The sequence below is a fragment of the Andrena cerasifolii genome, chromosome 13 (assembly GCF_050908995.1).
Source record: "Andrena cerasifolii isolate SP2316 chromosome 13, iyAndCera1_principal, whole genome shotgun sequence".
In the NCBI taxonomy this organism is placed as follows: Eukaryota; Metazoa; Arthropoda; class Insecta; order Hymenoptera; family Andrenidae; genus Andrena; species Andrena cerasifolii.
Window position 1 is genome coordinate 6,005,090 of NC_135130.1, and position 28,000 is coordinate 6,033,089.

Here is a 28,000-nt window from a genome sequence, read left to right on the forward strand (position 1 = left end):
ATAATATTCGACTGACTTGCAACTTTAAAACGCTCGGAATAGTAGTAATCATCGTAGTTACTACGTCGCAGTACACTATGTCGCGTTGCGGCGATGCGGCAATGCGGCAATGTGATCCTAAACTTTAGACAAGATAATCGCGTGGAAGGATTAAAATGGGACACCCAATATACGGCAGGGGACGGTTGGAATAATTTTCTAGAATTAAAGGGGGCGGTAGCCTGAAAAAGTTCGAATAACACTGATCTAAAGGACAGCTACTTGAAATAAAGGACTGTCCTTTACAATAAAGGTCATCACCTATACCTCGTCCCTGAACGGACTCCCACGCACTGCGCATATGAGCTGCCTATACCTCGTCCGTGCTTATATACATTTTTTATGCATCGATACCTGCGGGAATTGACACCTCTTCATATCCATCTAGCGGCGAATTTTAAAGATACCGCCACATATCTGCAGCGCCATCTTAATTAACATCGAATTGGAACTAAATCCGTCTCGAGCTCAGGATGGTTTAGCGAAGCTTGGTAACGGGCCGATCTCGATTGATTCGCGTGTAGTCGGGTGTTAAAAAACTGGAGGGAAAGTGAGAGGTTGCGCGTGCAGTGTTATTCAACTTTGACGAGGGTGTCGACCGAAATTTCTGTTTCGTGCGCGCACAGCTGCGGAGGGAAAATCACTGTCCGTAAGATGCGGTAAGTCTGTCAGGCATATCTCGCCGAATCATCGGACGTGGATGCACGTCCAACAGTCGATGTTCCCGACTATTTCCATCTCGTAGCTGTCACCTTAAATTCCCCCATCATTTGTCAGCTCGTCAATGCAATTGTTCATATAAAAACCCTTCTCGAAAATCCCACCGACAACTAGATTTTCGTTTGTTTCCCAAGTACTTTGCACGCGTAGCCACTCGCACACATACGCTATTGTTTTCGATTTTGTTGTGATGTGGCACTGTATGTGTGTTCAGCTGTTAAAGCGTAATACGATATATCGTTTTGGCGCGCTCAATGATTTCGCACACCGTCGTCCTTCTGAATCGCGTATCCAACTTCTATCGAGCCTTGAGACCTGTGTAAAAACGGATTATACGCGAGATAAAGGAGAAAACGTTTGTTCAGCGTCGCAATTTACACAGTTGTGGCTACATGTCGAGCGCGCGGGTAGAAGCTTTCACGAATGCATTATTCACGTAAGCGATTTAATTCCACTTCACGAAGGAAACGGGAGTATTTTAAAAAACATTTGAACACCCGACTGAACTGCTATCTCGGATTGCAAAAATACTGGCAGGTCACTGACGCAACATCGATACGCGCGTTGTCAACAAACATCGCTCGAAGCGATTTAAGATTAATTTACCGCTGGAAATGATTTTCTGTAATAAATACAATTTCCGCGAGAAGAGAATGTTACGCGCTCGAAGAATCACGCGGGTAAATATTTTCGTAAATTTCTAAACGCCAATTTTCCGATTCCTTAAGTTCCCTGTAAAAATGATTTTTAAGTTCGATATATTTCGCCGACGATGTTCGCTGCACCGTTTTTGGCATGTAGCTATACTTTTGTAATATTTTAAGTGCAAATGCCTCTATAATTGTATCGGTCTATTTTACATACTGTATACGGCACAAGATATTCGAACGTGTCGCAATGTCGTGACGCAACGTGTAATTTATGAAATGGTAATGGGCTAGATTTCGTTTAAGATCGCTGGCTAGTGGCGAGCGAATATCGCGATCCTTAACAGCCCAGGGTGACGATCGTCGCTTTGTGTTTACAGATATGGAGTCGTTCTTGGAACTGTTTGATCCAGAGAACAACAAAGGCACACGGAAAGACACATGGAACGATTCGGAGAACGAAGGAAATGGGATGTCGGATTGCGAGAATTCTAGCGCCGACGACGAGCAGGAGGAGAGGCTGCCACCCGAGCCGGAGCAGGGTAATATCGAGTATAAGCTGAAACTGATAAGTCCGTCTAGTCAACGATTCGAGCACTTAGTAACGCAGATGAAGTGGCGGCTTAGGGAGGGTGACGGCGAGGCTATTTATCAAATAGGTAGGGCGCAGTTTAGCTTTGTAAATCTTGTACGAATACGTTCGGACTATTCGCACCTGTTCATGCCTCTTTTTCCAGGCGTGGAGAATAACGGGAGGCTAACAGGCTTAACCAGGGAGGACATGAAAGCCTCGTTGAAAACCTTAAACGACATGGCGGCCAGATTAAGCGCTACGACGAGTATATTGCGCGAAAGGCTTGCCAATTCTAAAAATAAGTCGACGCACAGTAACAACAATGAGGAAAGACGGGTGGCAGAGGTGCTAGTGAAAAAGTTGAGGAAAGGGGACAGGGAGGATCAGGACTGTATCGTTGATTTGAGGCTGGCTGTGACTGGTGCGCAGGACGCTGGGAAGTCAACTCTCTTAGGTGAGAGGATTAGCAGAGGACATTTAAGGTAGAGAAATATACATAGAGTTTACTCTGCTACGTTCGTTGCTCGTCGAGTCTGAAAGCTGAGGCACGAGGTGGATACTAATGCGACCCACGATCCACGCAGGTGTATTGACCCAGGGTGAATTAGACAATGGTAGAGGGAGGGCTAGACTTAATATGCTGCGACACCTTCACGAGATAAGGACGGGCCGTACGTCGTCGATATCGCACGAGATAATAGGCTTCGATAACGAGGGGCACGTGCTAAATTATGCAGAGATGGCTACGGCAGAAGAAATCAGCGAGCACGCCTCGAAAGTCGTTACGTTTATAGACTTGGCTGGGCATCGGAAATATTTGAGGACAACGGTGCTCGGTTTAACAGGTACAGCAGAATTTTGCTGACACAGGGACCTTCAGGACTGGCAAACTCAGAAATTGTTTATAATCAGTGTACGTGAAGGTCTTCACTCGGAGTTTAATTTCCCAAAGCAGTAAGATGCGCTTCCCCTCCGAATTCCAGAAAATCATTAATTTCTATCAAATTGTATAAGAGAACTTGACATTTTTCAAAGTCGATTTTCTCGAATTTGGAGGGGAAGCACACCTTACTGCTTTGGGAAATTAAAGTCTGAGTGAAGACCTTTACGTACACTAAGTATAAACAATTTCTGAGTTTGCCAGTCCTGAAGGTCCCCTCGTGAGTTTTATAGATCGCGAGGTTTTTTCGTCGCCGAGGGGAATCACTCACGGTATTCTGTTTCAGGATATTCGCCCCATCACGTGATGTTGGTCGTAGCACCTCCCATGAACGAAGCGTCGCAGGAGCACATGGCTCTGTGTCTCACGTTAGGGCTTCCATTCTTCATAGTTGTAAACAAGATCGACCTCGGCTTCTGCAGCACCCCGGAAACTATCAATCAGCTGGGGAGCGCGATCAGCGCGCAGGGTTACTCCAAGCAATTAGTAATGTACAACGGCAGTCAAACGCCGTGGGATTACGAGTCGGATGTGATACCAGTTTTCACCGTGAGCTGCGTCACCGGCGAGGGTCTAGAGGATTTAACGAATTTCATCAAGAATTTATCACCGCACGACGCGAACTCGCAGGAATCGGACTCTGAATCCTGTTTATTTCAAATCGACGAAACCTTCAGGTAGATCGCGCAACCTTCGTCTGAAAGCCCTCTAATCCAGTGAAATTAGACAGCAAGCTAAATTTTGGCATGGGTCAAAAGTCCCCATCGATCCGACATCCGCTAAAAATTTTAGAGGGTTGAAGGTAAAAAAAAATGTATTTTTGCGAATATCTCGTTATCTAACAGTTTTACGACAAAAATAGTTATTATGAAATTTGTAGCTTAGAAAATTCTGCACGGAAAAGATTCTATGAGCTTTTTCGTATGAGTAACCGTTTTCATGTGTGTCGGCTTAAGCTTCATCCCTCGTAATTTTGACAAGGGATAATCCCGAACCCGGAAATTCAAAATATTATGAAACTTTGTGGATATGTAGGGGACGTCGTCCTGAGTGAGATATGCGCGAAAAACAGCTTCTTTAACCTTCGACCCTCTAAAATATTTAGCGGATGTCGGATCAATGAGGACTTTTGACATATTGTTAAAAACGACGAAATAAAAGCCCATGCCAAAATGTAGCTTGCTGGGAATTGTTCCGTAGACAGATCCTAATTTCACTGGACTACTCGCTACGCGCACTCAACGCGACCGTTTCCTTTTCGGTTTGCAGAGTAGCGGGTTTAAACGAACCAGTCCTGGGTGGACTGCTCGTGAAAGGAGCGATCGCTCCTGGCACTCGACTCCTGGTAGGGCCTCTGCCAGACGGGGAATTCAGCCCCGTGAAGGTCGTCAGTCTACATCGCAACAAAGCTCCCTGCTGTTTAGTGAGAGCTTCGCAGAGCGCCAGTTTAACATTAGCACCGCCGACCAATCGAGGCCCCCCCTTGCCCCACCTTCGGCCTGGAATGGTTCTGGTGTCGCTATGGGATCAACCGCACGCGACACTCTTTTTTCAAGTACGTGTCTAGCGTCTTACCTTAGGAACTCGCGTAACTTTCCAACTACGGACTTCTGTGAACGTTTCAGGCGACTGTGTTAATAGTGTATCACGCCACGGCGATATTCTCCGGGTTCCAAACGACAGTGCACGTGGGGAACGTTAGGCAGACGTGCATCATTAAGGGAATTATGGACGCCAAGGACAGGGGTTTGCAGACGAACGACACAGCCTCCGTGCTCTTCAGGTTCGTTAATCACCCAGAGTATCTGCATGTCGGCATGCGGCTCCTACTGAGAGAGGGTCGCACTAAGGGGATTGGTAAAATCACGCAGATATTTCCTTTGATAGGACAGCAAAACAATATCTAATGATTTAAGCGAAATTCTGCGCGTAAGAAGTATTAAATATCATAGAATGTTTACGAAGGATTAAGGAGCTTAGTTACTTTATTGGCAAAGGAAACTACCACCGCGGGAATGGTGGCGCTAGTGTGGCGTAACAAATATGGACGACGCAGGTATACATTTTACTATTATGTTTATATGGAACCAGTGGTATCAAAGTTTATTTAAAAGTTATTTCTTACAGTAAAAATGTTGACAATACATTTATACACAACATTGGAATATGTAAAAGTATGCCATGTGGACAATTTTACTTGCTCCATTTTTTTGGCACTTTTATGAAAACTTAAATTGAGATCATTGTTCATTGTAACGTTACAATTTGCTACACAACAGTTTTTTCTGTATACAGTTCGTCGATACTGTGAAAATTGTTAGACCGCAATAAATTGTATACCTGCGTCGGCCATTACTGTTAGTTCGCGTACCGACCGCTAGTGTCGCATACTAATGTTCTACTCCCAATATAGAATTATGGTTAAGTGCCTAGTGTATTTTAAGATCATCGGCGACTTCTCTGCAATAGACTTTCGGAGGATGTACTTTGTCATCGAGTTGTACACAAAATATTGAAATAGGTTTCTCTGATGTACATATACGTGTACTTAATTTGATTCTCTTTACGATTCTTTTGGTTCCATTATACCTGGGCGAAACTGATACCAGGTGGCTTTCAGAGTCTCTCTATTTTCTTACTGTCGAAAAGACGTATTTCGGACTGTTAAGTACTTGCAGTGCTAGAAACGAAGCAGTATGATTTAAATCGTATCGAATAGCAATCGAGTATTTTTGTTTAAAATGTAGAAAAGCAGATAAGGTTCTACTTGGAAAGTTCTTGCTATTGTAAATTTAATTTCTCGTCATATTGTCGTTTAACTTTAGTATTTATGAAACCATTGGACTATTCCTATTTCGTGCTCTGAATTAAATTATTGTCTTCTTAGCGTGACGTCATTTCGCGCGCCACGTCGGAGCGACACGCCAAGCCCGAAGGTTTGGAGCGGCCGTGTAATGGCTCCGACAGATTGACGGCTGCCCATAAGCCGCCGCGTATAAAAAACTGCTGAACCGCGACGGATCCGTTGCCGCCGCGAATATTCGCGTCAGTCTGTGGGAGCCTTAAAGCCGGCTATTATCGTAACGAAACGTTTCGTTAAAAAAAAAAACAAAAGACGCTTTTCTATTTTTAAAGAAAGAAAAGTGTTGACACGTGCACAGCGCGGAATAAATATTTTCGTAATCGGGTGCAACTTTTTTTTTAGTTGATACGGCTTCGAAGTCGAAAGAGTACTCCTCGTTGTTGTAAAGGAGACTTTGCGTTTTAAAAGATAAGGAATTTAAACAAAGACGGTTGTATTTATGTAAGAATGTTGAAAAGAAAAAGTCTTTAATATTGTCGGAAGTTACATATCGTGTGAAGCATGCGTTGAAATGTTACGTTGTAAATTATCTTACAGCCGTCCAAATTCCTGAAATGACTTCTGTTAAATCTCGACTCTAACATTGTACCATAGACTGTAAAATATCTTGAATTAAAAAAAAAAAAAAATAACTTTACAGACCTACGCCAAATGGATTTTCTCTTCGTGCCTTCGACGTTCCACGAAATAATAAAAGCTTAACTCGTTTCAGCTGTGCCCCTAAAGCAACGTGCGAGGGATTAAGCGACATTACTCATTGTGCAAAAGGAAGTAGGCCAGAGAAAGTGGCGACCGATGGGCCCCTCAGGATGACCTCAGGTGTCAAGACGCCGTTGCCTATTACCACATCGACTGATACCACTCGCAATTCCGTGCAAACGTTTATCACGATCATACATAAAACCATTCTCTTAAATAACTTAAAAGCAACGCCACTGAAATTCCCTCCCTTCGATGCGGTGCAACGCAAGATTGAATCAAGGCAGCGCCAAGCGCCGCGGGAAATACTGCTCCGCAGGGAATACGGATTCACCTTCCATAAATCCAGCCAGCACGATTAGTTTCACGATCATGCGCGCCCAATTCAAGGAGAGTTACGTATAAATAAGTCGCGCGTGAAGCATCCGGTGGTTCTCGTCCGGTGAGACGGGAAACCCGTACGAAATTAGCGATCGCCCGCACGACGAACAATCAGCGTCCATGAGAGCATCAGCGAACAGGGTCGAAGCTACGACGATATGCGAAACGGTATGGATTACGAGCTACAAGATCCCCCCACGACACTTCTCTTCGCGCGGTCGTCCTCAGCGTTCGACGCTGTGGCCGATTACGTGACCGACGGATAGTTCGGAGTGGGGGCGTTCATCGTTGCCCAGAAGAGGACGAGCCTCGTCGGGTCGTGCCTGATGAAGAAGATGAACGGTCGGTTCGCCACGAGTCGCTTCTGATTCCCGTCACGCTCCAGCAGCGCGCCCGTCACGGCCGCGGCCTCTGTGCCCGTCTCCGTAACCTCGATCTCCACCTTGTGCAGCACCTCTGACGCGTACAGACGCGGGTTCACGAGGCTCGCGCTGTTCCTCAGATCGTCCAGCCCGAACGACGGGAAATCCCGTTTCTTGATGAAGTCGATGAAGTCCTGATTGATTGGCCTGCCCTGCCGCTTGCCCCTCGTCCTCCGCCCGGCGGCTTGGAAATGGTACTTATTATCTTCAAGATTTACGACCTTGGCGTCGTCGGTGCTCCCAGTAAGCCCGTCAAGCGTGTAAGCGTCCTTGCCCCTGGACCCCAGGGGCTGCTCCACCTTGCTGCCCTTGGAGTCACGGCGACCGCGGGATCTCTTGATGGAGAACCCGGTGGACCATTGTTTCACGGTGTAGCCGCGCAGCTTGTCCTCGTACGTGAAGTAATTCCTCCTCGTGACGTGCTGGCCGGCGTCACTGTCCTCGCCGAAGCGGTCGGTGAAGAAATTCCCCTTGCCGCTCCCTTGGGATACGAGGCTCAAGTCCGAAGTGGCGGGGTCGAATAGGGAACTCAGACCTAAGCTAGCCAGGGTCGGCTTCAAGGTCAGGCTGTTGGACAGCTTCATTCGCGGCAAACCTATGATGCAGGTCGTGTTCTTCATATTGCTTATCAGCTTCTCGATCACGTCCACCGTCAGCTGGCTCTGGAAGCTGCGCAGGGCCCTTGCCCCCTGGGCCGTTGGCAGGAGCACGTACATTGTGGTCTGAAGAGGAGTCGAAAAGGGGGTTGTAATGAAATCTAGAAGATTTTGTAATGGATTGCTTGGAAAGTGCTTTGCTCACCTCGAGGCCTTTATAGGGGAGGCCGAGGATCTTCACACCCAATTGCTTGTCCTCGTAGAAAGGGAACTGCCCTCCGGTGAGCATCATGTCCACCTCGATGGGCTCGTTTGGTTCAACGTAGAATGGTCTCCTGAATCAGCGAAGAGGAACAGATGAATGAAAAGAAGATCGGTGAATGATTCCGTTACCCAATTATTGCGGAGAAGCGAACCTTTTGGTAAAGGCATTCACGAAGTATTGGTTCCACTCTCCTTTGAAGTAAAGCGCCGACAAGAGGATGACGGTGGTCGCTGGGTCGGGCGGCTGGTCCAAGATGCTCGTAATCTTTCCCATCGTCTTCTGCTTCACCCACGCGTTCACCATTTCCTGCGTTGCTCTGCCGTTCCGGGCGAAGTCTGCGTTGATCACCTCGTTGTTGTAAACGTTGCTACTGATCGTCTTGAACTCGGGGCGAATCGGGTACCCATTCTGTCGCCAAATCGTTAAAAACATGAAACGTGATTCCTCTCAAGAGAACCTTGAAATCATCCGCGACGAAGAAGGCGTTTTACCTGCACGAACGCTGCCGTGGCAAAGTCGATGCGCGGTCCAGGGGATCCCTCTATTTTGTTGTGAAGCTGGTTCAGCAACATACCGAACATCTGATGGACGATTTCCGAGTTCCTCGAGATGTCGACGCCACCCTCCAGGCCAAGGACCTTGGACACCTCGTCGAAGGTTCTGCCAGCAGAACCAGCGAGGACGAGCGTCAGAGTCACCGCGAGGCTGATGGGCGAGAAGACTATGTTGTCCGGCTGATAGCTCATAGATGTGTTACGGGTTCTGTAAATCTCCCGTTCCATGTCCAGGGTTAACTTCCAGATACCCCTAGCGATGATATCGTTCACCTAGAACAAATCGCAACATCCTTTTACGCGCCATTCGACAACCAACATTCTCTGGGTCAGAAACAGAGTGCCGTAAACTTGACTGATAGACTCGAAACTTCTTTAACAATTTACGACTAGTTATCCGTTCATTTCCGAGCAATCTTCTTCGATGCGCGTTATGCAACGTGAAGAATCGAAAGATCAGTCGGTTTCTTGAAACCGAGCCTCCGTTTTGGAGGACTTCGAGTGAACGTTGCGACACGTTATAAAGCACGATATCCTACTATCCGTGGATCATCATTAAAGTATCCTCGTGAAAGTGCATCATTACCCAGCTCGCCTTCTTTTCGTCCCTCAAGGACCTTCAGTCACCGTTTCACACTTCGAAAGTGTCCAACGTATCTACTTTTCGCGGCCAACGCAACAGGTCGAGCCGTTATCCTGAAAGCTGCTGTCAGGCGGCACATCGGCGCCTTTCACTCAATCAGTCTTAACAATTTAATTGCTTACGTGATCCTTCCACTCCTGCAGAGGATGCTCCGTCTCCGCCGCGGCAGGTACCGTCTGCTGCTGCGTTATCGTTGTCGCCGTCGTCGTTGGAATTGGTAACGAGGGGACTGGGAAATTTTGTGGTGGCCTCTGCTCCAGTTGCCTTGGAGGGGCCTGCGGATACTGCGGCCGCGGCGGCGAGTAAGGAGGCATTTGCTCCTGAGGACTCACTTGGTGGCGACTTATGCTCGGATACAGAAGCGGATAGACCGTCGAGGTCCTGCTCTTCAGTATCTCGGCGTCCGGGTAGATCAGTTGGCCGCAGCTGCAGGCCAAGAGGCTGAGGAACACCAGCGCGATGGCCATTTCTCTGAAAAAGGAAACATAGTGTTGTAGGAATAGGTGGTAGTAGTGGATGGGATGATCCGAAGCACGTCGAAGCGCTTCGAATGAATCTGTCTTGAATATCAGGCGACTAATTCGAAGCACTTCAAACATGATTCGAGGCTTAAAACTCTTGATAGGTCTTGAAAAACTCTTGGCTTCAAAGGTCTTTTCTCTTGGTATGTTTCGGACCCATATTGTGCGTCCCCCACCACCGCCGGACTCGCGGGGACAATACAGCCATGTGAAAACCACGCGCGTGACCCCCCCTGGGGGGGGGGGGCGAATCTCTCTGGCCGATTAACCTGGGAGGGGCTAGGTTTTTGGCAACCAGATGTTCCCCCCATTTTCAAGACTTGCAAGGACATTCAAAACTCAAGGACTGGACTTCTCTTCTTATCAAAGACTTTTAAGCTTCGAAATCTAATCACTAGGAATAGGTTTTGTAACCGAAAAAAACGGGACCCTCGGGCGATGGGATTCGAACCCGCGACCTACGGATCCGCGGGCGAACTGGTCAGGCGCCTAACCAACTCCGCCAAAGTAGAACCTCCAAGGTCTACATGTTCTGGGCTCCCTTTTATCTGATCCCACGATAGGTATCAAACATTCGTGGCGCAGAAGACAGGGGGGAGGAAGTTGAAGCGCAAGCAGGATGCCGAAGAAGAATGCAGATAGAAGATACCGCGCGAGGTGTAATTGCACGAGGTACATTCTGCCATCATTGCGACTGATTGCGACTGCAGTTCCCGAAGGCAATATCAGGGGAACGTGACACTCGCCGCAGCGAGGAAACGTCAGCGCTGATAATGCGAGATTAGACCCAGATTTTTTCCAATTATCACTGTGAATGAATGCATGCTAATTATTCCGCTGTTTATTGTTGTCCACTGCCTGGTATCTGAGCCTCGGTGTTTCCCAAGGATATAACACTCGATTCCGGGGAACCCTGCTTACTTGGTAAACATTTAATATACATATTTAAATCGAATACGATAAACCAATTGCTCTTTTATTGCCAATGCCTCTGACACCAGTGATTGACAGTTAAGAACGAGGATGAATTTTGTTGCCAATTTCAGTGTTCTTTTTTGCGACACTGCATCGGAATTTCGATACACCGTCGCGGGATTTCCCCAGGATTAATGCAGCATCCCCAAAGTAATCCCTGATCGACCGGCAGAGGAGCCTGATGAATCGATAAACCGGTTCGTATATATGAATCCTGACAACCTGTCGGATCTGCCTATCCGTTCCTTCGTTACGTCGATGTCGGATATAGAATGCTTATCCCCATTTTATTTCGCTAATCTCCTGGGCTTCTACGGTCGCCAGTTATCGATGATTCAAGGATCGATACTTATTAGCGTTCGCAAATACACGCTCCGGGTATACAGAGATATTCGGGTTCCCGTATCTTTATTACTCGTGACGTAAAAAAGCCACTGCTTGGCAAACTGTAGTTACGAAATTCAGGGATTTTACATTCCACAAAATTCCATTACAAGATCTATCGAATGGTGTGGATACCAAAAGTAAAATATTTCAGATTTCGTTTATACACGAATCTTTCCAGCGAGCATTAATTACTTCGCGAATAAATTCTCAAAATTATCTTTATTACAGAACAACGGACCGAAATGTTGCTGCAGCGGACAAGCAAAAAGCACGATGCAAGCATCAAATTACCGGACCGAGGAGCTGAAATACAAAGCAGTGGAACCGGTATGATAAACATTTAATGTACCTTCGTGGAACCTGTTCGAACAGTCAAAATGGTACGTTTTTGCAAACGAGATCTCTACGAAACGAGGCAGTATTATCATTTGCATATTAACTCAATTAAAGTGTGTGTATCTTGAAAATATTATTCACTGAATGTCGAATCTTTTTTGCAGTTCGCAGGGAGCTTGTCAGACCCGTTCTTGGGTTTTGGCCGCACAGGTGCAAACACAATATTGCCGCCCTTATTAATTTAATATTCTTCGATTAAGAATTTTATAGGCGGTGTTTACTTTTATATCTATGTATACATAATTTTAAACATTTATCGTGCAAAAGAGTTTCGATTATTTTTATTAGTAAAAATTTTGCGGCGGCACCTTCTGCATCTCCGCCAGGAACAGCCATGGAGCTCGTATTCGTTTGTAGATTTCGTTTCTTTGCTAAAACAAGGAAGAAGGAGGGGAGGAGCAGAAATCCTGCGTGGCGGGCGGATGTGGCATTGATAAACAGGGACGATCTGACTTTGATCATCGTTTTTAATTAAACCTTCTGCCGTGGCGCTACGTTTCCTGGTTTGCAGGCTTCGTATCACCCTATCGTAGACACGTGGCCTTATAAATTTCCGATTTACAGACTCTATCACGGTTTTACTATCTGGGCAAATATTCCAGTGGTGATGGGCGCTGATACACGAAACCGGATAAAATTCCAATGTGTTAGAAATGTCTAATGGCAAACAGAGGTGTGCTTCAATTCGATTATAAATCGCTGGTAATTTTTATACTATCCTGTTACCATTTTAATTTTACTGTACTGTGCTCGAATTGCTGTAGACTAGTTTTGCAATGCTAAGTCTCTGTTGAATACCTGAAGGACAATCGCTTGTATTTCGGTGTGGCAATCTCGGTTGAAGATAATTTTAAAAATATCTTACCACCGCCTGTTGTGGTCAGTTGGACCACATTTTTCGTGCAAAATTCGAATTAACTCGGAAGCAGTGTTAATATGTTTATTTTAACTCATTAAAAGGGTTAACTAATGTATTTGAATTCATTGAAAGTTTATTCTTTTTTTGGATTAAATTATCGATTAAAAGTAAATTAGAAGTTTATTCTTTTTTTTTTTAAATTATTGATTAAAAATAGATTAGAAGTTTATTCTTTTTTTTTTATTAAGTTATTGATTAAAACTAGATTGAAAGTTTATTCCTCTTTTTTATTAAATTATTCATTAAAAGTAGATTAAAAGATTAAAAAACTTTATCTTCCTGAAATTATTCACGATTTTCCAGCTTTCTTCTCATTCTGCGTTATAGTCATCGCATTCCATCTGCTCTTCTAAAATACCAACTACATTGCTTGATGGGCTTTTGGGGGTCCCAATAGCTCTTTCATTTCTAGTGATAAAGCGAATACTGCTTATCACGAAGTAAAGTTTTATTATGAAGTCTGTAAAACTAGAAGTGTAGTGTTGCCATTTTTAAAATAAAAAAAATATTAAATTAATGAAATCGGGTTTTAACATTTTGTTCCATTGTAAAAAAAAACACTGTGGTCTGTATTATAGGCATTCAAATTAGCTCATCCATGCAAATTCTTCTGTAGCGAATGGCAAATCTGCACTGTTCATTCTAATAAATCTTCCCCACGATGATAAAAAAATCGACAACACTTTTTTCTCCATCTTAAGAGATTAACGACTTCTTCAACGATTTCGGTCTACTGCAATACTTTCCGTGAGCTTAAGAGCCCTAAGAAATCGCTTTTATTTCACGCTTATATACAAAATTGCATCATTAAAATATTTATAGCCTGTTTACAATATCCTGTTTCGATTAAGTATTTGGGAAATCTGAAGAAGATCGACAGTGGGCGTAAGTTTGCCCCAAATGGTGCGGCCGTGAAACTAACACTAGAATTCAACCTTGTGTATCCAACTGTTCCGAAGTCGACCAAAAGTCCCTGGGACACGAAAGCAGAGCTACTAGAATCATCGAGGGATTGCATAAGCGACGATGCTAATTTCCATCGAGCAACGACCGAAATTCTTTGCTCGGTTCAGTGAAAGCCTCACCCTTCGACTCGTCGCAGGGACAACGGAGGAATAAAGTATTCCTGTAGCTTCGACGCGGGAACAGTAAGCGGCGCTTTGTGTCATTCTATGGCGTTGCGGGACGCCTTGCACGCGTCATTAGTATCTGCAGGCGACAAATCTCGCGGAAGTCGCGAGCATCCAGCGGGAAAACCCAGATCAAGCGCCTAGCGGTGCCGGGGTTAGGGTGGGCAAGATGCGCAGTAAAGCTGCATTAACGATCACGACATCGTTTAGTGATTTAAAGTCGACGGGAACACCGTATGATCGAGGTGAACGATTTCAGTGCCATGAAAGTGACTCTATACATTTCTCCGCCCTGTGCTCGAAATAGTGCCATGAAGGTACAGTTGTTTTGGTATTTAGTTAGAACGTTTCGAGGTACTGGAGAACCCTCGTGGTAGATATTAAATTCATGGGGAATTGAGAGAAATTTTGAGCAGTATGGAAGGTACTCCATTTTTTATTAGGACTTGATAAAATCAAGGAATACCATGGCTGACATTTTTTTTGGAACCTACACTTTTTTGGTTTAAGAAGATAGTTTGAAAATTTGGAATTGTAGATTTAGAGAACTAAAAACGCTAATGTTAAATACTAAAATTTGATTCAGAAAATAAAATTGCCATCTTATGTCGCAGGATAATTGTAAGAGTAGCCTTTTTGTAAATTATTTACCTCAATTAGACTGGGGAATTATAGCCTTTTTTGTAACACAACTAAAGACCTCCAGCCTTGACGTAACAGAAACACTTAACAACAAAAAGTATTAAAGTTTTATATATTATATAATCACACATACATCTCTGGTGTTCAGTCAAATTTGTCCTCAAACTTAAAAAGTTTTTTTTGTTCTTTCTTGTGAATCGAAGTTAAAAACAAAAGTTTCTTTCAATATATACTTACATATAAGAGGTAAGGGGAAAACAGGGAATGTCACGAATCAGCTTTATCGAGAAAATTAATTCTGAAAACTTTAGTCCATCAGTAAAGAAACAACGTTCAATGAATTTAATTTTCTTCTTAAATAATTTCTTGTTTTACCTTGGACGACAGAAGCTTATGCTTACGCAAAGAGTGGGGACAATCCGCTTTTTTTTTAATTAGTTATTTTAAGTCGCATCAACCTCTAAGTTGGGTTAGATTCCGCATTTTGTTCCAGTGCAGAATGGGCATTTCCTGTTTTTAACCAGCGTACCAAAACTTTAACGTTATCTTACAAGATATTTAAACTATGATTCGACAGTTCTGTAGTCCCAGTTGTCACCAACCAAATATGCTATAAATCGCAAAAGAAGTGGTAATCACGCTGAGCGGTAGTGGATCGCTCACCGCCGTTGACTACCACTGTCGGCGCCGCACGTTTTGCCAAACTATTTCGCGTCTGTATTGAAAACAAAACGTGTCATACCACTTCTCTTGGTGCTTCCCGTAGGAAAAATGTCTGCTGCATCGCGTGGAGTAGTCAGATTCCCCCCTAGACCCTTAGTTTTGGAAATAAATTGAAAAATATCTGCAAAAATGGGTGCATTTCGGGTGTTCTTTTCCACTTGATCATTGTTTAAACCAATTTAAATATTCATAATGCAGTAATAACTTATATCGTTGTATTCGGGAGGGTTCACAGAATAATTTGACGCCACAAGCAACCGAATAACTATTACCGTTTCTACACAAAGGATATCCAAAGTTGAAAATTTACAGTTTTTTTTCAAAATCGAATTTCTCAAAAACTGATGGTGATGAGGACAAACGGTTTGCGGATTCGTTTTCAGCGCACAAAAACCTACAAGAAACGGCTGTTGAACTGTGTTATTCTACGACATCGGCTAGTAATGCCATAAAACAATCAATTACCTAGAAGTGTCCTCAGAACACAAGCAACAAGTGAACGCACAACCGCTAATGAGGACTCGAATCGTCCAAGGACTAACCATGCACCCGGAGCTATTTGGTCATGACCGTTTAGAAAAAGCTTGCTTTCCAATAAGCCCCCATCTCCGATCGAACATGCAGCCGTCGGAATTCCCTGAGGATCTCGAGCTCGATGACCCTGCCCGTTAGTCATCGCTGCGTACGAAGTTCATCGCGAGATCTCCAGCCTCATCCAGCAGAACCCGATGTTCCTCTCGATCGAAAAAATTAACAACGTCCCCTCAATCATGTCGTAACTCATCGAACGCGCGCGAACGATCTTATCGCCAGCTGTCCGCAGACGGATGCTGCACCAAGGAGCACTGTATATCGCTGATCGAACGGATCGTGATTATCCACCGACGATGCAATAAGAATACCTACACATTTCGGGTTAGGCATAACAACAGCGAGCTCCTGAGCCTCGTCCCTTCTATACTTTGCGTTTTCTAAGTCCACGACGTTGTATTGATTATTTTGTAAAGAATAAAGACGATTTATTATTATTGTTATTGTTGTTGTTATTTCGTCGGCAGGTGTTATTAAATCGAAATCAGAAATGCCGAGAATCGCATTTTGTCCCTGGAATCCCCTTGCAGCGAGAAATAATCGTCGCTGGTTGACGATAAGCAGCCAGATGGCGCCGAATTACACCGTAGTTACAAGCGTCGCCCTTGGGCGCTGACTTTTGTTCGGAAACCGGCATGAGTCAACGCGTCGTTACCGCGGGTTGTTAAAGAAAATCGCAGTTATCGTCATCGATGGAGTACTGACAGGTACTATGACAGAGCGCGTAAGTGGTTCCGAGCACGCGGTCCCCAGCAGGGAATTTGCATCCACGCGACGGCATTTGCATCGCTGACCAGCAAACTGGCGCGATTCTTTGCCAACAAGCAAGTGCTGCCAACCCGAAAATTCGGGATTCAATGGGACTTTGCGTGAAGGTGGAATATGTTAGAGTAGCGATGAGCAAACTTTGGGCCAAAAGTGGAAACTTACCACTCCATGCCGGCCGCGATATTAAATACTTGAATATACTAATCAAAGAATTTTAATTTATGGGGTGAACTTGTTATTTCTGACATGGATTCACGATTGGGACCTATGCGGCCCGCAGGTCTGTGACTAGAGGGCCAAATGCGGCCCGCAGGTCTGTGACTAGAGGGCCAAATGCGGCCCGCAGGTCTGTGACTAGAGGGCCAAATGCGGCCCGCAGGTCTGTGACTAGAGGGCCAAATGCGGCCCGCAGGTCTGTGACTAGAGGGCCAAATGCGGCCCGTGAGTTGCTCATCACTGTATTAGAGCATCTATGCAGGGAGAAAAAAAAATTTCTACGGAAATTAATTTTGAAAGGGTGAAATTAGTCATAAGTTATCGTTTTTTTTTTTTTTAATAATATAACTTTAGTTTTCTCTTGGTAGCGTGCTAGAGGGTAATAAACTGAACAATTTTTGTAGATGAAGTTTTGTTCTATCTCGCATCGTTACAAGGTTATATTTAAAAAACGAAAATTTAGAGGTTTCACCTCTTCAGAGTGAATTTCCGCGGGGAAAAAATTGCTCCTTGCATACTCGAACGAAATTTCATTAAAATTAGAATTTTCTGATTGGCAACGTTCACACACAGATTCTTCATTTTTTAGAGTTACGTTAGAATTTGAGGAGGATTTAAATACGAAATTAAAGAGTCCCAGTAGAAATCACTGCAAGTGCCTAAAATCAAATTATATACTATTACCATTAGCACGTAGAATATTTTCCTATAATTTTTTTTTATTTTGGCACTTACAAGGGAACATCCCGAACCCGAAAATTCAAAAAATTCCGAAACTTTGTGAATATGTAGGGGATTTCCTCCTGAATACAACGCAATTTTTGTTTGCTGCCTAAATTCAGTCAAGGGGGGTGAAATTAACCCCTGAAAATCCGGCTATATTCCAATTTTGCGTTATAATTCGTAAACTGTAAAATATTTTTTTTTACCATATGCTAGATCTAATTAAAAGAACTAACTTTGGTCTTGAAACTTTTTTCCTATCTCTTACAGTTCGCGAGTTATAACTCAAAATCGGAAAATAGCCGGATTTCCAGGGGTCAGTTCCACCCCCTCAGAGTGAATTTTGGCAGCAAACAAAAATTCCGTTATAATCATGAGAAAATCCCCTGCGTATCCCACAGTTTCAGAATTTTTTGAATTTCCGGGTTCGGGATCTCCCCTTGTTAGTATTTCTTACAAGCACTCTTCAATTCGAAATTTCTCAGCATGCTAACTTAAACACCCGCAGAAGGTGCCCCGTATAAAAAAAGTTCAATAACTACCGTCCCCCAATTTTCAAACCCCAAAAGTACCCACGAACCCTCGATGACCTCTAAAAATCGAAACGTCTCCCCTCTTGAATCTCCCGGCCTCCCTGAAATTCCAAAGACAGTTGTTTCCGATTTACCTTCTCTCCTGAAGCTCGTCTGAGTGTCTGAGCGCGTCCCAAGCCCCTGCAAAGGTCCTCTCCTCGGTGCCACTTGCCGAAGAATCGCCGGGGTTTGGTGGTGTCCCGGTTGCTTCGGAATGCGATGGATCGTTTGAATAAATTGAAAGGCGGCACGCGTTGTTGTGGACGTAGTCGGTGTTATCCAGAAGTAGCTTGGCCTCTAGATCCTCTGTGACAGGAATGAACCGCGGCTCCGGCGTTGTGGATCGATCAACAGCAACGACACGACTGACTCACTCTGGCCTCGGTTCTGCTCTACTCGTATTTACCGCATTTCTCTCTGCCGCTTCTCCGTGGGACGGTCATCCTGGTCGTCTACGAAAGCAGACCTGTGTACAGGTCGTTCCACGGGTGGTCGCCGTGATCCAGATATCGGCTGCTCCAATGAACGACGCCCGCGGAACAGGGATTTGCGTGACGTTGACGGACGACACGGGTTTCCCAGAGATTAAGCGTCGCAGAACCGTTGCCTGTTTGAATATTGATAGGGAGAGCTCGGGGATTCGCCTTCGGCTGCCCGATGCGCGGGGATGGAAGCCTCTGGAAGGGCGTAGAGGGATTTCCCTGGGCACTCATCTTCCGCGGAAGGGTTACGGCTGCGCTAGAGGCGCTGCTATCTTATTAGTTGGTATCTCGGAAGGAAGCGCATAGGTGTTGATTTAGAGTTCAGATTTAGGTGTGTGCAGTAGCTTCGAGAAAGGCTTCTCGGAACAGGGCTGACGTTCCAGTGGAGTTTATTTTGTTGGTATCTGTACAGTGGTTTCGGGAAACGTGTGATGATTTTCTTTAATAGCTGACGCATCTGGGAGGATGGACGATCTCTGTTGACTTAGGTGAGTGGGTTTCCCCGTGAGCGGATTTTTGACAGGGCTCGCGATGCGTGGGCGAGCTTCGTGGATAGGGGTGCATTGCGTATCTGGGTGTGTAAGTGGCGGGGTTTTCCCAATAGTGGTGGTGCGGAGAAGAGATTTGGTTAGAAGTCAATGCAGTTCGGAGGAAGTGATTTGGGTGAATAGCTGGGGAGGTTTTGATTAATTTAATAGCTGTATCAGCCCCTTAATGACATACTAAATTTCAGACAAAACGTTAAAAAATTACAACCCTTTTTTATGTTTTTATTTTACCGTCAAAATATTTATAAATTGGGATGAAACAGTTTTTTTTTGAACGATCTTATTTATTCTGTAATACAATGTTACGGGGGTGGAATTTTGAGACTCTTCGCAATAAACACAGGGTGGCCAAATTACTACGCTGAAACAAAAAGGTTTGAGATTTTGTAAGGTTAAGCGAATGGCTGTATCTCTGCGAAAAATGGTCGCATAAAATATTTAAAAAAAAACGCATTTTAACGCTTGAAGTTTCGAGTTTTTGAATCAAGCACTCCAATTTTTTTCATCGAAATTTTCATCGAGAAGTTTCAGAAATTTGTCTAGTTTAAACATATGCATGGGCCAAAATTTTGTTTCCGGTAAATCCAATGAAGAGCTTTTATACAGCAAACATTTCTCTTTAATTTTTTTTTTTTTTTGGTTTTGTTGTATGATTTTTATTGACAAAAAGGTACTTTTCACTTTGAACACCTATAACTTGCGAACTCATGATTGCAGACAAATTTTCATGAGTGTTTTGGAAAGCTAAGAAAGTTTCCTTTCAGAACCTTTAGTTGCCAGTTTAAAATTTTTTTTTAATCGTATTAAATCCATTTTAAAATGATCCCTAAAATTGACGAAAATGTTTTGAGTACAATAATTTGGCCACCCTCTGTATATAATATTACGAAGCTGGGTCTTAACAGTTCTTATAATACAATATTTAGATGTTATTATTGTTATTTGATTCGAGTAAATGAATCTTCAAAAAGTGGTCCTGGACTCTGACCAGTCTTGGCTCTAGAATGACACTGTGACACTTTTAGAGTGCATCTGAAATATTAAAATTGGAATATTTCAAAATTCACTTGACGTTTCCAAAAAATTCTTTTGCATTTCACTTTACGTATCTTTTGAGAAGATATGGTTTTCGTTTACAGTAGTAAAATCAAAATTTTTTAATGAAAGCTTGATTTTCTAGCGCCTATTGACACTTGCACTCAAATTTTCTTTTCACAGTGTCATTCTAGTGTTAAGAAATAAAATCTCCCTCGTGTATCTTTCAAAGAAACCTCCCCAAACGTAACCCTCACTTTTTTTATGCCACTTTGCTGACTCGTTTAACTAATAAACGATTTTTTTAATAAACGATTTTCGGAATATTTTTAGGGACCTCATTGAAAAAAGGGAAACCAAATACTTATTGCAGATGATTTGTTAGTCTATAAAATATAAGAAAAAAATTATTCACAATAATTTATACAACAAATTATTTCTGATTTTTGAGGTTCTTGAGACTACTGCAAAAAAAAATGGCCAGCATGATATTTCCTGTAAACATCGATGGATCTGAAAAATAAAATGAGACTCTTGTAAACTAGTGTTGCCATCAAATAGTCTCTCATGCCTTTTCTTTATACATTGCTTAATTAATTTTTTACACCCAATTACAGAGCGAAGTTTTGCATGAAAAAAAATCATTGAACTTTAAAATACCACGAATTGGTTATTTTTCTAAATTAAAAGAAATATATGGTCCGTTAGACTTTAGACGATAAGTTTCGCGCGATACTCCCATCGATTGCAAGGTTCGCACAATTCCATGGAACAGGCCTACCAGGAAGTGAGAACATAGAGGTTCCGATATATTCACTGTGCCAAAATTAGACATCTATGGCGCGTGTCAGGAATCAGGCAACAATAAAATTCCCACCACTGCGTGACTAATTACGTGCGGAACGGGAAAATTTTTAAACAAACCCAGTGGATCCACCCAGGCATCACGCAACACATGAGGAGGTACATTGCCATCCATAAGTATTAGGACACCTGTTGTATTTGCAGAAAATGTGGCAGCAGAAGATTCAAACTATTCGCTGCTTTTATTTAAAAAATTCAAATAAAGACAAATTTGAGTTTTTTTTTCTATTTTCTAGCGTTTCTCACAATTATTCCGCACAGACGTTACTTATGAACGACAGTGTATCTCCAACGGGGACGCACACCCCGTTTCATCGTGCCACGTAATCTATTATTTTATCTCTTCTTTCTCTCTATTCGATCACCGGTTTCGATAAAAGCGGCAACGATCAGAAGCTCGAGGTAAAGATCCCGCTGATAAGGTATGCGCGTGTAATTTATAAATAGAAAATCGATTAGACACGCGCTTTCCGTGAAATGGTGCTAATTGAGCTCGACTGGCAGCTCCGCCGACGACATCCCCCTCTGTTGCATTCCATTTCCCTTAAGTGGAAAAGATTTCACATGCGAGGGCGGATGTTAATTGGTGGAAATTGGGTTTTTCACGAATTCCCGATGCTAAACCAAGGGGAAGATGGGGTTGAGGAATATTTTCTTACTACCCTATGTACTCAACTTCCATTTTTATTATCTCGCTAATTTATTAGGTACACTTATGCCGTTACTAATTTTTATGAAACCTTTTATGCAATGTCGATATCCTTACGCCCCTAACTTTTGCATTCTTAATATAATTTAGTGCTAAAAAAAGGCCCAGTCGTGATTTTTATTTGCATGATTTTGTTTTCAAAATTCAAGAGTCCTTGTAAAAAACAGTAAGTGCCAGAAATCAAATTCTATGGTATAGTATTATCATTGGCGCGTAGAACACTTTCGGAATTTTTTTTTTTTTTAATTTTGGTACTTACAGTGTTTTCTACAAGGACTCTTCGATTATCGAATTTTGTATTTAGATGGGAATTGTTTAACGGAGTAAAAGGATTTTAGTACAGGAGAGATTTTTACTTGCATGATTTTGTTTTTAAAATTGAAGAGTCCTTGTAAAAAACAGTAAGTGCCAGAAATTAAATTCTATGGTATAATATTATCATTGGCGCGTAGAACACTTTCCGAATTTTTTTTTTTAATTTTGGTACTTACAGTGTTTTCTACAAAGACTCTTCGATTATCGAATTTTGTATTTAGATGGGAATTGTTTAACGGAGTAAAAGGATTTTAGTACAAGAGAGATTTTTATTTGCATGATTTTGTTTTTAAAATTTAAGAGTCCTTGTAAAAAACACTAAGTGCCAGAAATCAAATTCTATGGCATAGTATTATCATTGGCGCGTAGAACACTTTCGGAATTTTTTTTTTTAATTTTGGTATTTACAGTGTTTTTTACAAGGACTCTTCGATTATCGAATTTTGTATTTAGATGGGAATTGTTTAATGGAGTAAAAGGATTTTAGTACAAGAGAGATTTTTATTTGCATGATTTTGTTTTTAAAATTCAAGAGTCCTTGTAAAAAACACTAAGTGCCAGAAATCAAATTCTATGGTATAGTATTATCATTGGCGCGTAGAACACTTTCGGAATTTTTTTTTTTAATTTTGGTACTTACAGTGTTTTCTACAAGGACTCTTCGATTATCGAATTTTGTATTTAGATGGGAATTGCTTAATGGAGTAAAAAGATTTTAGTACAAGAGAGATTTTTATTTGCATGATTTTGTTTTTAAAATTTAAGAGTCCTTGTAAAAAAACACTAAGTGCCAGAAATCAAATTCTATGGTATAGTATTATCATTGGCGTGTAGAACACTTTTCCAATTTTTTTTTTTTAATTTTGGTACTTACAGTGTTTTCTACAAGGACTCTTCGATTATCGAATTTTGTATTTAGATGGGAATTGCTTAATGGAGGAAAAGGATTTTAGTACGAGAGATATGCTCTCGTTAAAAATGAGAGCGTGAGTAAGCTGATAACGTGAAAGGAAAATCGTGTTGTACGTGGATGGTGATAAGAGGTGTTCGACGTATGCAAATGTGCTTCAAGCGATGACTGAATCGTTTATATTTCGCGCTAGATCGTTTCGATATACCTACGCAAAGAGGCGCCTGGGAATGTCGAATCATTCTGCTCTTGCATAATTCACACGCTGCGACGATTTTCTATCGCAGGTGAATGAAAACCCCCCCGGTTTTCAAGATCGAATAGATTGAAGTGCCACTTTCAGCGAATTTATTCGTAATGCGTGGGCGACGTCGTTTAAAACAAATGACTTTGGGAGACATTTGGGTCATTGACAAATTTCGAACTTGCGATGTCTTATGCAAATCACCATTTCTTCTCTGACGTCACTGAATTACATTAAAAATTTACAACACTGTGGAACAGTTTCTCAACGACAAAGAACAGCACTTCACTGGCACCCCTAAAAAAAATTAAAACAAGCTTTTATTAAAATTTATTAAAAAAGGGAAAAATAATTTTGATACCGGTCTAAATGACTGCCTCAGAAAAATTCCCTTATACGACTAAAAATAGGTAAAAGCGTGGGGCGTAAATATTGAGATGTCCCTTTTATATAAATACTAGCTTAAAGTTTCCGGGGTTTCCCGGAGTATAAAATATATTTTTTCGGTGAAGGGGAGGGAGTTTTTAAAACGATTTCATAGCGAGCACCTAGGGGCTAAACCCGCTAAGAGGAATCTACCTACCTTTCATGGTCATAGGATCAGTGGTTTCACAGAAATCGTGATGAGTCGCGATTTGGATTTTATACATACATATATATATATATAATTCTATTTATATGTATATATATGTATAAAATCCAAATAATTTTAAATAATTTTAAATAATAATAAATTTTAAATAATTCTTTATATATATAAAGAATTTATAAATATAAAGTTATAAAGCTTTATATATATATATATATATATATATATATATATATATATAAAGAATTATTTAAAATTTATTATTATTTAATATATATATATATATATATATATATATATATATATATATATATAAAGAATTATTTCAAATTTATTATTATTTAAAATTATTTAAAATTATTCGGATTTTATACATATATATACATATAAATAGAATTATTTAAAAAAAGTCAAAGACGTTAAAACCTTCCACTTGCCAAGTGGAACAAAGTGACGTAACACACTTGCGAGTACAGCCAATATTTATTGAGAAAACGCATTTCAAATATGCAACTTCAATTTTATATAATAGTAGATATAGATTTATAATCCCCTACATATTTTGATGCGTTAGTTTTCGCATTCTGCTTGAGTGTCCTTGTTGCAAGAGTTTTCTTCAACTTGATTGCGATCAATTCGAAGTCTGTTCTGAGATCTAACCAGATTAAAAGCCAAGACAAAATCATGCCGTTCAGCAATTAGTTTTTGGGTAACTTTTAATATTCAATATTTACGCCCCAGGCTTTTATTGTTAGTCGCATGCGGGAATTCTTATAGGACAGTGATTTAGGTCGGTATCAAAATCGTTTTTCCCTTTTGAGTACATTTTGGTAAAAGCTTGTTTTAAGAAAAAAAAATTACTATAAATTATTTTAGCTTTTTTGTGAAAATATTGTAACCGTGTATGTGTGCAAAGTTCCAAGTCGATCGGATATGTGGAAGTGAGTGAAAATTAGCTCACAAGATTTCACCCTAATAAACTGACAAACTCACGAGCGAAGCTAAATAAAAGCTTGCAATAAAATCACTTAAAACCATCACCACGGTGTGCGCTGTGATCAACATTCAATTTTAAAACGGTCATTTGATTGAGCTGATAAGTCAGCTGTTTATGTATGTAAATCACATTTGCTCTGCGATTCAAATTATGCTGATTGCATAGATACGTATCAAGATTCTATTTCGATACTTAAATTACTTAATTGAAACATTTCTTATCAAGATTTCGAGTATTTACGGTCAGTGCAGTGTATTATGATGTAATCTTTCTATTCTTCGTTTCTGCAATGATTTATAGCGAAGAAGCGAAAGGAATATTCCATGGATAAATTTCGTCACGGAGTAAAAATTAATGCCACTTTTCAAGGTCGAGCATTGACCTTTCCATCGACACCGTACAAGGACAGGGTGACCTCACTACCACTGACGTAGGAAGAGAGAGGAGGGAAGGTCTTATACAGGATGTTTCAGGGAGAGAGTCACAAACTTTCACAGTTGACTTTCAAGTACTGACGAGGGTACATCCCGCACCCGAAAATTCTGAAACTTTGCGAATATATAGGGGATTTCCTCCTGATTACAACACAATTCTTGTTTGCTGCCCCAATTTCACTCTAAGGGGGTGGAATTGACCCCTGAAAATCCGGTTATTTTCCGATTTGGTGTTATAACTCGTGAATTGTAAAATATTTTTTTACCACATGCTAGATCTAATTATAAGAAGTAACTTTTGTCTTGAAACTTTTTTTTTATCTCTTACAGTTTGCAAGTTATAACGGAAAATCGGAAAATAGCCGAATTTTCAGGGGTTAATTTCACCCCCCTCCAGTGAATTTAGGCAGCAAATAAAAATCGCGTTGTAATCAGGAAGATATCCTGTACGTATTTGCAAGGTTTCAGAATTTTTTGAAATTCCTGATTCGGGATCATCCCTTGTGAGCTAAGCTGGCGAAAAAGTCTTAAGAAACTAATTTTTATCGAGACATACACGCTGAGGGAGGTACATTGGACTCGTTACTCTCAATCTATTGTAATGAATTAGTTTTCCGTCGATATAAATCAGAAATTGGAGTGAACAAAATTATTGGCTAATTATAAGTTAATTAAAGGGAAGGACCTCAATTGGCCGACTTCGATTTTAATGAGCTCCTGCACGTTGATGGTATATAAATCTCTAATGATATGTGTAAAATATTAAATGTAGTTACTTGATAACTTTAAGGGGTGATTCTACTTTGTTCGGCTGAGAAATTAAGCTATTTTGAATAATTTTTTGCGGGTTATACACATTAATAACCCGCTGTGGGCACACTTATTTCCGCACCTTCCGTGAGCACACTGGGTGGTTTATGTCCATGGCTGTTTTCTACACTTTTTGACTTTCAAAAAACCTGAAAAAATTATGGGATACTCATTCAAGTCTCTACTTTAATATACAATCGTTCTTCGAGTCGAATGTTCAAAGGACTAATTCGGAAAAATAAAAATTCAGAGGGAAGTTTAAGAAAAGTGGCAATTAGTCCCAGTGTGCCCACGGAGGGATAAAAAAAGGCGAACTTAAAAATCTTTTTTCTGCAAACAAAAAACCAAAATGTGAGAAATATCTGAATCGCCCCAAAACTTAAAGGGGCCAAAGAAACAAAAATTAATGCAGAATTTTTAATGAAAGTGGTACGTTTAGTGTTACAATTTATTGGATATGTCTACGATTCTACTTGCAAGGAAATGGAAACATAGGTGTCTAAAGGGCAGGACAGAGGGCATCGGAAAAGTTAGCTGAACTACGAGCTTATTATCCTTGAATTCTCCCGTGTGTTTATAACTCTCGATGCTATCTGACCTAGCTTCGGTTACACGTATTGAAAACATTCCAAATCCACTAGCGAGTGCGTCGATAATTTCTTGGAAAAGGAAATTACAGTAGTAGGGGCTGGCCAATCCCCACCCCGCGACACGTTTGCCACGCTACCTAGAGCCGTTATTCGTATCGTGGACGTTGAAGTGATACAACGTGACAAGTGCTCCGCACTATATTAGGTATACGTGTACATGACCTAGCCCTCGACATTGAAACCTTCTCCACACGTTGCAATTACTACTCTCGTTTACTCTTCAATACTGCTTCGGTTTAAAATTTATTCATTTTTGATTACAAATTAATTCCATATCGTGAGAATTATTTAAACAAATTTTGCGCATATCGTGGCACGTGACAGGGCCCTCGACGTTAAAGCATTTTATTACTCGCGTTTAGTCTCTAATTAATACTACTTCGGTTTAATATTTATTGGTTTATTGTAATTACAAATTAATGTATAACTAATCGAGTAATTAAGTTTCTGTTACAGAGTAGGTAAATTTTTACAGGAGGAATCTTAAGGATTTTAGGATGGATCACAAAGTGGCTCAACCATGACTTAAATATGGAAATAAAAGGAAACGAATTATTAGAAAGAAGTAATTGCCAAATTGGGGAAATTGACCCTTGACATCCCTATAAAATTGGGGAAATTTATTTCATAGAAAATGCTAATGCTTTTAAGTTTCTGTTCCAGAAAGCATCGTGGGATCATCGACGAAGGAAACTATAGACGAATCCGTAGTATTTTGTGCTCTTTTAGCTGTTTATAGGCAGGTTGTAAAGATAATTATATGTACGGCTAGGTAGGCAATTTTAACGATTATATAGCCAGGTAATTTGTAAAACAAAAAATACACTGCGGTATTTTTTATGCGTTGCGTTATCCACTAAATAAGTAAGCATCATTAAACATATGCGTTCGTATAATTAGGGAACGCTAGCATTTCAGAATCTAAGTGCATATTATTAATTATTACTTAAATGCACTTCGATATTCATAAATTATTAAGTGCATGTTAGTATCGTTTAGAATTTAAGTATTTAAGTGCATATGACTATTAATATCCACTTAAATGTATATTACTAAGTGCATGCTAATATTAAAGCGCGTATTATTTAATTTCTTATGAGGCATCAAATGAATAATGATTTTTTAATATATAGTATAGTCTCCTATTTATACCTTCCTATAAAAAGATGTCCCGTATTGAATTCAATTACTAATTACATTCTTTCATTTAAATTTGCATAGTTTTCCCGCGCAAATCCATAAAAGAAGATTCTTTTGTTGCAGGTTTGCGTAACGTTCAAGGATTGAACGTTTTGCAAACATGCATCGAGAAGCTGCATATAAATGAAAAATAAATTTTGCATAAATGGTGGGTGGGTGGGTCTTCGTATACAAGCAACATCTATGCGGTGAGACCTGAGCAATCTATATTATTCCGCATATAATTACTAATCGTATCGCAAATAGCATTGTACAATGGCTGTAATCTTTTTTTGTTAGTTTTAAATATATTAATATTACAATTTAA

At 41.1% G+C, this 28,000-nt stretch overlaps 2 protein-coding genes and 1 long non-coding RNA gene across 5 annotated transcripts; 2 read left to right on the top strand and 1 right to left on the bottom strand.

The window, feature by feature from the left end:
* The first annotated feature begins 479 nt into the window (after positions 1 to 479).
* Positions 480 to 6,428, top strand: LOC143375820 (GTP-binding protein 2). 3 transcript variants are annotated; one of them, XR_013086987.1, is made up of 8 exons: positions 1,044 to 1,195; positions 1,787 to 2,065; positions 2,144 to 2,434; positions 2,565 to 2,825; positions 3,207 to 3,597; positions 4,190 to 4,475; positions 4,546 to 4,907; positions 5,328 to 6,428. XR_013086987.1 is itself a non-coding variant. In XM_076825329.1 (7 exons), exons 2-7 carry the CDS (start codon positions 1,789 to 1,791, stop codon positions 4,825 to 4,827), a joined length of 1,788 nt encoding a protein of 595 aa, XP_076681444.1. In that variant the 5' UTR covers positions 480 to 698; positions 1,787 to 1,788; the 3' UTR covers positions 4,828 to 5,312. The 3 variants fall into 3 exon arrangements, 2 of the variants coding, with proteins under 2 accessions (XP_076681444.1, XP_076681442.1); XM_076825329.1 differs by lacking the exons at positions 1,044 to 1,195; positions 5,328 to 6,428 and adding an exon at positions 480 to 698 and having other exon boundaries at positions 4,546 to 5,312; XM_076825327.1 differs by lacking the exon at positions 5,328 to 6,428 and having other exon boundaries at positions 4,546 to 5,313.
* On the bottom strand, positions 6,234 to 18,510 carry LOC143375819 (leukocyte elastase inhibitor). The gene is made up of 6 exons (XM_076825326.1): positions 18,002 to 18,510; positions 9,466 to 9,814; positions 8,638 to 8,973; positions 8,298 to 8,554; positions 8,087 to 8,216; positions 6,234 to 8,007 (listed from the first exon to the last, which is right to left on the bottom strand). The coding sequence occupies exons 2-6, from the start codon at positions 9,808 to 9,810 to the stop codon at positions 7,111 to 7,113; spliced, it is 1,965 nt and encodes a 654-aa protein (XP_076681441.1). The 5' UTR covers positions 9,811 to 9,814; positions 18,002 to 18,510; the 3' UTR covers positions 6,234 to 7,110.
* Positions 18,511 to 26,599: 8,089 nt separating this feature from the next.
* LOC143376125 (uncharacterized) lies at positions 26,600 to 28,000 on the top strand. The gene is made up of 2 exons (XR_013087030.1): positions 26,600 to 27,058; positions 27,157 to 28,000. It is a non-coding gene; the product is annotated as an uncharacterized LOC143376125 (long non-coding RNA).

What these genes read in the sequence shown, in the direction of transcription:
- LOC143375820 (XM_076825327.1), top strand. An exon ending in TGGGAAGTCAACTCTCTTAG is followed by an intron (nt 2,435 to 2,564) that starts GTGAGAGGATTA and finishes CGATCCACGCAG; the next exon opens with GTGTATTGACCCAGGGTGAA. An exon ending in CAAATCGACGAAACCTTCAG is followed by an intron (nt 3,598 to 4,189) that starts GTAGATCGCGCA and finishes TTCGGTTTGCAG; the next exon opens with AGTAGCGGGTTTAAACGAAC.
- LOC143375819 (XM_076825326.1), bottom strand. Translation starts at nt 9,810, where the DNA reads ATGGCCATCGCGCTGGTGTTCCTCAGCCTCTTGGCCTGCAGCTGCGGC. An exon ending in GTGAATGCCTTTACCAAAAG is followed by an intron (nt 8,217 to 8,297) that starts GTTCGCTTCTCC and finishes TCGCTGATTCAG; the next exon opens with GAGACCATTCTACGTTGAAC. An exon ending in TCCCCTATAAAGGCCTCGAG is followed by an intron (nt 8,008 to 8,086) that starts GTGAGCAAAGCA and finishes ACTCCTCTTCAG; the next exon opens with ACCACAATGTACGTGCTCCT.